Raw genomic sequence first — 8387 nt, forward strand, 5'->3', positions numbered from 1 at the left:
AATTTTGTTTTTTCTTAAACAGAAGGAAAATCAGAATCACTCCTATTCTCTCAAATCATCTGCTTCTTTCAATGTTATAGAGTTCCCTTATAAGAACCTTTCCTTTGAAGATATCCACAATTCTACAGTAGTAAGTCATTTACATCCAGCTTGAGTTACTATACATAATTGGTTTGAAATTAATACAAAAACAATGATTATTGATGTCGTGGGTTAGGTTAAACCATCCCCCCACACACAGCCGGTCACTCCCCCTCCCCCACCCCCAGGAATGAGGGAGAGAATTAAAGGATAAACGTGAAACCCGTGGGTTGAGATAAGAGTGATTTAATACAGATGATTTAATACAATGTAGGTGCTCACCACCCCCTCGTATGCGAAGCCCGTCTCGTCCCGAAAACTGCAAATCCCGGACGAACACGAGGCCCCGAAATAGAGAGGGGCAGAGAGGGAGAGATAGTACTCTGAGAGTGGGAGTACTGGGAGAGAGAAAGGAAAGGAAAAAAAAAAAAAAAAAAAAAAAAAAGAAAAGCAATAGAGCGAAAAAACACAGCAAGCGCAAAAGAGCAAAAGCGGCAAAAGCCAAAGCGCAAAAGCCCTTCTTCCCGTCTGACCTTCGCTTTTATACTGGGCATGACGCTGCATGATATGGAATACTAATTGGCCAGTTTGGCCCTCAGTCTTAAGTTCCACACAAATCACAAGGGGAATCATGTCCCCCTTGTCCCAGCTATGCTCCCCCCTTATCCCGCCATGCTTCTGCACTCCGGCACACTGAAAAGTCCTTGGCAGCTTGTTATCAGCGTTCTTCTCAGAGTGAGCCTCTGAGTAAAACCAAAACATGGAGCTTTTCTAGCTGTTAAAAAAAAAAACCTCTGTCCCAGCTAAAACTAGGACAATTGAGTAGCTTTTTTTGTGGCTTGGTATAATTGTAATTTTATCAAGTATTTGATGCATATATTAATTTCAGTTATACACATGCAATTGAGGGTAAAACAAAAATTTGTCCTAAAACTAGAGTTAACAATATTTGAAGCTTCGAAGATTTAACTGAAAATGAAAAATTAAGGTGAACAGTCCTAATGTTTTTGTTAATACTGTTGTTATTAGAGAAATATTTTACTTGAAAATTGTCTTCTACTCTAGTAGCACTTAGAGCTTAAATAATGGACTTTTTTATATTATATAAAGTGCTATATAAACGTGCGAGAAAAAGACCATCTGTGCCCTAGAGGGTTTCAGAGAGAAAGGAGACAGGGTGCCAACAGAAATGAAGGTATAGGCCATTTATTTGGGCTGCAAAATTATAAGTTTTTGGTAGGTAGTATAGCATAAAAGATCTTAAAGGGAATGAAAAGGATTGTGATTTATTTATTTTTGAATATGGTTTCTAATGCCTATTATTAACTGTTTTTTCTCTCCTAAGCCTTGTGGAGTTCATTTTTGTTTCAAGGAATACTACCTTATAATCAAAAAAGGAAAAGATCTGAATTATTTTTGTTTAATTCCCAAATATTTTCAGATTCCTACAGTTTTACTGAAAATCATCAAGCATTACAGAATACATGTTGCCATGGTATCACTGATTGAAAAACAAAAACAGAACCCCCTAACCCCTGCTTTTATTTCATTTTAAAATCCTATTAATTTGGGGTCAGTGAAGCCTTTATGTAACTACTAATCTATAGTTTAGATGTTTACTCACATTGGAGAGAAAAAGTAATTTATGATGGATTAAGATTATTTTAAACGCTATACACTAAAAATACACAAGACTTAAACTGCATGAATGAACTCGGCATGTCACTGCTGTGCAAAGTGTGATTGATTGTGTTTTTCTGTTAGGTTACTACAAATATTACATGGGGTATTCAACCACAGCCTATGCCTGTACCAGTGTGGGTTATAATTTTGGCTGTCCTAGCAGGATTGTTGCTCTTGGCTGTTCTAGTGGTTGTGATGTACAGGGTAAGTACTGGATTTAGGGGTTTTGTATTGTTTTCTTTTCCCTACTAGTGATATATTACTTCAAATTGTACCAGCAGCTTGCAGAAGTATCTTGGTCCCCTGATATCTGAATCAGTTAAGTTTTTGGATAACTAAAGACTTTTCAGCTTTGTCAGGAAGAAGTTGAATAAAAGAGGAGGTCTGTGATTGTGCTGAATTACTCAGAGTAGGAGGGAAGAAAAAAATCAAATGGCCAATCAGTTAAGATCAGATCAAGCAGGAAAGAGAAAGGATATGTGTATGTTTTGAAAATCACAATGCAACTTTTTTATTGTTCTCTGAATCACAGATGGGCTTTTTCAAACGTGTGAGACCACCTCAGGAAGAACAAGAAAGAGAACAACTGCAGCCACATGAGAACGGGGAAGGAACATCAGAAGCTTAACAGAGTTTTATCTGTAAGACATTTCAAAATTTTAAAATGCCTACATCTTGGTTACAAATATTGGTTTCCCCCTTAAGGAAAAAACACTCATGACTGCAGAGCTGCTGGTCTCAGAAGGTATCAGCACATACAAAATAAGAGCAACAGATTTAAATCTTCCTTTTTGTATTAATTATGTTCATACATGTAACTAACGCATCTGCACTGATTTGTATGTGAAAAAATTAAGTAATATGTAGTGCTATGATTTTGCTTATTGAGATGTAAGAGACATCATCTTTTTTGATTCTTGGACTGACCTTACCTGAATTGCTACACAGATTCTGCATTTGCTCTTGAAGCCAACAACTTCCATAGATACTTGCTGGGTTACACATTGAGTTTCAATTGACTTTTGTTGGGGTACACTACATTACATTTCCTATGAGTTGAAAGCTAGTTGCACAAAAAAATGAGCATAGCTTGTTTTACAAAAGTGAATAATATTCTTTGACCCATTAACTCTGTTGATCGTTTTCCTCCTGCTTAAGGAGGAAATTTATCTCTTTATCTCACTGAAAGAGATTATTCAGTGGAATCATTCACACCTGATACCTACTCTGCCTGTCCATTCCCCTTCCTGCTCAGTCACCTATCTTGTGGTTTCCCTCTAGACCTTAAAAATATTTCTCTCCAAGTCCTAGGTCTCTTACTTGTAGAGATTGAGCCTACAGAAATGAAGTGACCAGTAGAAAGCTGAAGATGATGTACTTTCTGGGGAACCTAGTGAAATGATTTAGGGCAATATCCAAAGACTCTGCTGTGTACTTCCACAGAGCAGGATCCAGGTGTTCCCCAGATTTCTTGGCAGGATGGATCCATTCAGGTACTGCCAGGAACAAGTCGTCGGACTGTGGCTGTGAACAGGCATGTCTGATGAGAAAAACCATAGCCTTTATGTTCCCAAGTCAAACCTCTACAGAGTTTGAAGTGAAGTCTGTATATAACTCAGGTTGAATTTCAGTTTCCAGCAAAGCAATGGAGGGAATACTTTGTGACAGGTTACCTGATGTACTGAAAGGGTGGTTGACCATGTCCAAGTGCAGGATGGAATAATATAGGAACTGTTTAAACTAGATCATCTGCTAGCCAAATGCATCTAGATTCAGTACTTTAGCTACACTCACACCTGCCTTGCCACCTGCCCTGAGACAACACTGAATTTGTCAAATGAAGCAGAGTATTGCTGGCAGCGTGAAAGGGCTTGAAAAGAGAAGGCTGATTTGGCTTGTTTCATTTCATTCATTCATTGCATGTTTCATTGCACAAAAGACTTTTCATTGCGCAAGAGGTTTTGTTAGGTTCGATACATTTCATTACCAGAAAAGACACTAAATATTTTGTGTCATTGTTTTCTAAACATACCAAAAGTTCATTGGTTTAAAGCCACAGGTTTATGTCATTGTTAGCTTATTTCCCTCAACACTGGTGTGGTAAAATGAAGCTTCTTATACTTAGAAGATTACACAAGAACATTGTCTATATGCATTTCAGTAGACACGTAACTGCAAATGAGGGGGTTGTTTGGCTTGCAGTCATGTCTAGCTGTGTTTCACAAATCTTAGAGTGGACATACTTAAACTATTACAACGGTGCCTTATATGAGATTTGTTTATTCTCTATTCTAAAAAGGGAATAAATTACATTATAAATTCCCTGTATGAAACCACATACAAAAGAAGACTTCTACTGTAATAAAACCAGTGAGATTTCCATGTAGAAAAGCTCTGGTTTGGTTTTGTGTCTTGGGATTTTTGTTCAAAGCTGCATCTCCCCCATAAATACTGCAATGCCCAGAAAACCCAGAATTATTTGAAATGATCAGTTTGATTCAGCTGTCGTCTATGCATCCTTTCTGAGATTTAAAATCCATAAATGGCTTTCGTTGTTAAGTCCATTCTTACCCACTGAACCGTGATGGCATTTGAGTCATTAAGAGAGACAGCCCAAAGTCTGGAGGTGTTAGTATGTGTGTCAGATGTAGGCTTGCGTGTTTATCCATTTACATGTTTTTGGTATAGACAATTTGTTTAGATATAATTAGTTTACATGAGAGAGTATAGGGCATAATTCTGCTTTCACTGAATTTTCAACGTCTTCAGTGTGACCAGTGTTTTATTTTTGTCTTTACTTCTAGAATTGTTACTAGTAATATAGCAAAGAATCAGGAGTCAGGTTTTGATCCTGGCCTCAAAATGTGACTTTTAGAAAACACAATTTCAGTTGCTTACACAGGCTTCTAGTTCATGTACTGTGTCAACTGATTATCTGTGTGCAAGTATATTGTATTTACCCAGTCTTAATCATAGGAGGTTAAGAGGTTTAAGAGACTGTCAGACAGATTATCGCTCTAATTCTTACATGTGTGCTTTCATTACATGGACATACCGTGTTGACTTGAAATTTATTAGACTACTAGCAGGTCTAGCCATTATAAGGAGATGAAAACAAAAAAGCACGATCAAGATCTCTTCAGTTCACATGGAAGGGATACTGTAGCATCGTTCATGTCAGTGCTAACTGCATCTTAATTTTACTGTGGCAACTGGAAACTCATTTTGCTGATTTTCAAGATTAAAAGGTACATTTTATTGGTACAACTACTGTAGCTATGGAAAGTTTCTTCCATTTATTGAAGTTACATAAAGTAAGACTTATTTAAGTGATTTTTATTTTTTTGCATTCTACTGGAGAATAGAAGCAAATAGTTGCTTCTCCCATATCCACTAATTTCCAGTTCAGTTAAAAAAATGAGTAGCATATGTAAATGGAGTATACAGGTTACTTAGTGAACATAGATATAACACCCCAAATTCAGTTTAAAGTAACATTTGTGTTTCAGGAAGATTCCGAACAGGATGTTTTCCTGAACGGGGGTGCAGGAAACACTATCCCATTCTAGATTCAACAATAAGGTTACAGATTATATATGTGATTGGTGTCAGTATAAATTTCATAGTGACTTACGGGCACTGATGTATTCTTATAGCAAATATTTTAAAATTATGTTAAAACTTTTAAAGATATTTTAAAAAATATATTTTGGAATGAAATTAATGCCCTTGAGTCAAAATTGATGTGCATAAGATGCATACTGCAAGCGTTTAAAAAATACAAGTACAGCAACAGAGAATTAGTCCTCTTCTGAGAGTTATGTTGCAGAAGCATATTTTTTATGAATATAAAATCAACAGCTATGTAATTATTTAGACAATGAAACATTTTAAAAGAGCTATATCTTTTATAATGAAATATGAAATTCTGTAAGTACTCAGTTTGCCATTATTGCAGCATCTCATCATCAAGATTAAAAAGTGATTTATATTACAAAATGCATATTATCTATTACTATATTTGACAATATTTAGAAAATGTAAAGCAAGGAACCTAATTTATAGGTTTACATTTATTTCAAGAAACTACCAAATTGTGGAGATAGCTTTTGTTTAAGCGTGACTGCAAAGTCAAATACAAGATACATCTGTCAACTTAAGTTGAAATCTTTGAGGTAATATTCACAGATATCTGTATCAAGTTTATAATTTTATTTGTCTCATTTTTCTGTTTTAAATTGATTTACACATTGATTTTTGATTGACATAATGCTGTGGAAACTTTAAGAAAGTTTATTATATATTCTCTTTTTTTATAAAACATTTATTCCAAGCAAAGATTTTTAATATTTAGTTGTTTCTAAACTTGTATCCATGCTTAAAGAGTCTTTAAGGTAAACTCTCATGGGTATTTTGAAAGTCTTTCAGCTATAACCAGCATGTTCTTGATGATTTGAAGGATTCATGTTGCACTCTAGATTTTTGCAACATTTGAGTTTGTTGGTTACCCTGGCATAGGCCCTGCAGTATTTTTTCCTAGACCTTCACAAATAGTCACAGAGCAGCATTACCCTGATGAAAATCTACTCAGTTTTTGTGTTGGGTCCAGATTATGACCTATTCCACAGCCTAATGAAGTCACAGAAAACCTGACATTCATTGCAACTGGCTTTGAATGTGACCCTTTGTGTTCAGTGCTGCTGGCTGTTAATGAGGAAAAAAAAAAAAAGGATTTTATAACAGGAAAATGAAAATCCAAAAAATAAAAAGGTGGTGGCAGACCACAAAGGAGCCTTACAGCAGAGAGCTAACTTTGTTTGTTTGTCTGTTTCAGAGATGGGAAGAACCCATTAGTTCTCTGTTGGCAGTGGCCTCCTATCACAAACAAATCCCACAGTTTGGACCATGATTCTAGGCTGAGCTCTAATAACTCTCATTGACTTGAGTGGGATCTGAACTCTTTGGCACTGAACCTCAGATTCCCAAGCGCAATATAACATGATCAGATCTAGTTCACTGCCAACTTGTCTGTTTATTTTTGTTTGCCGAAGAAGGGATGTAGCATTTGTTGACTTGCAGTGGTCGGTATTTTTAAGGACATAAACAAACCGAGTGTTTTAAATTGAGCTGATAAATGAATGGTTTAGAAAGTTTTTGATCACCCACATTGGGTGAAACATGATGTATGTTCTGAAGTGTATCCATTACTAACTCTTGAGTTATTGAGAATTGGTACAATATTCTTTAAATCCACTGTGGAAAATTTGACTAGAAACTACACAATAATGGGTTTGAGTCTGTAGTGCTACTACTGTTTCATGTGATTATGGTATTTAGTATTTTGGTCTGTTTTTTCCAGTGTGTAGAATTTTTATATAATACAGAAAAATCTAACCTTTCATGCAATGACCTTCTTCAAATATGCTGCGTTAAGGTTGAATAACTTGACCCTTGGCTTTTGCAAAGTAAATGAAGATTTAATGTAGCATTTGAATCTTAAAAAAACTTTTACAAGTTGAGGTGGCCCTTTCTAGTCCATGAAGGAAACCTGTATTTGCTATGATACAGATGTGTTGAAAATGTAAAATTTTATTTCTTCTTAATATATTTTTTTGCCTTATTTTGTTTTGCTCGTGCATTAAATCAATAGAGCATTGTCTGGACAAGCAGAAATTTAACATCCTAACAAATGTTGCATTTTGGGTTTCTTAGTAATGTAGTAAATACTTGTAACATAAATGAGAATATTTTGAGTAACTATGAACTTGTTTCAAAAGACTTCGGTACATTTAAGGAGAGCAATATACATTTGAAGTCAACTTATTTTTATTAAATTATAAATCTTACCAAAAAAAAGTGGGTATTGTGGCACAGTAATTTTGTACTGATATCAACTCTATAGCTATTAAGCTATGGTTTTCTTTTCAACTCATCTTTTTATCCTAATTCAAATTTGATTGATTTTATTAGGTTGTATTTTTCTATGTATATACACAATTTAAAAATATTATGATTGGATAAACTGAAAAATGAAAGTATTGAGTTGATCATGATATTTAGAATTTTGGAATAAAGTACCTCTTATTTAACAGGAGTTCTGTTTTTTTTTTTTATCCTCGGCTTACTTCTTTAAAATGCATTTAATTCACCTGAAAATATTTCATAGTATATGTTTGTAATCCACAGTTATCTACTACATATGAAAAGGTCACATTTTCACAACTTTTACATTCTCAGCTAAAGCGGCATATATTAACCTTGAGTCAAAAAGTTTTGTAATCACAAGCGAGAAAGAGGATCTAGTTGCAAATTATATTCTGTCACCAGAAAACTGATTTCTTACAAAAAATTTTGTATACCAAAAATAAATATTTCAGATTTTCTAGCTGCTGTATCACTGTAGGAAACGGTGAGTTCTTGTCCTTTGGTTAGGAAAATTCTCAGAGAGGTGATGTTTCTTTTCTTGTATTATTAGACTAATTTTATCTTAGTATTAAATTCTTTCTTATTAACAATCATATTCATCATTGTGAGTGGGGTGACAGTAAATATTGTGTCACAATAAAGGCATACATGTTTATTTTACATTGCTAGAACATTTATTTAGAAATAAATGTTGGTGC

General features: G+C 34.8%; 1 protein-coding gene across 1 annotated transcript in view; it reads left to right on the top strand.

Annotated features, from left to right (window-relative positions):
- Nucleotides 1-7680, top strand: part of ITGAV (integrin subunit alpha V) — a 55084-nt gene extending 47404 nt beyond the window's left edge. The window contains exons 28-31 of the mRNA XM_086615454.1: nt 23-130; nt 1846-1968; nt 2297-2405; nt 6599-7680. Of these exons, the coding sequence (XP_086471580.1) occupies nt 23-130; nt 1846-1968; nt 2297-2392 (327 nt within the window). The 3' untranslated portion in view covers nt 2393-2405; nt 6599-7680. The remainder of the gene's footprint in view (nt 1-22; nt 131-1845; nt 1969-2296; nt 2406-6598) is intronic.
- Nucleotides 7681-8387: the final 707 nt, after the last annotated feature.

This window comes from Tauraco erythrolophus, chromosome 8, assembly GCF_009769465.1.
Source record: "Tauraco erythrolophus isolate bTauEry1 chromosome 8, bTauEry1.pri, whole genome shotgun sequence".
NCBI classification, from domain to species: Eukaryota; Metazoa; Chordata; class Aves; order Musophagiformes; family Musophagidae; genus Tauraco; species Tauraco erythrolophus.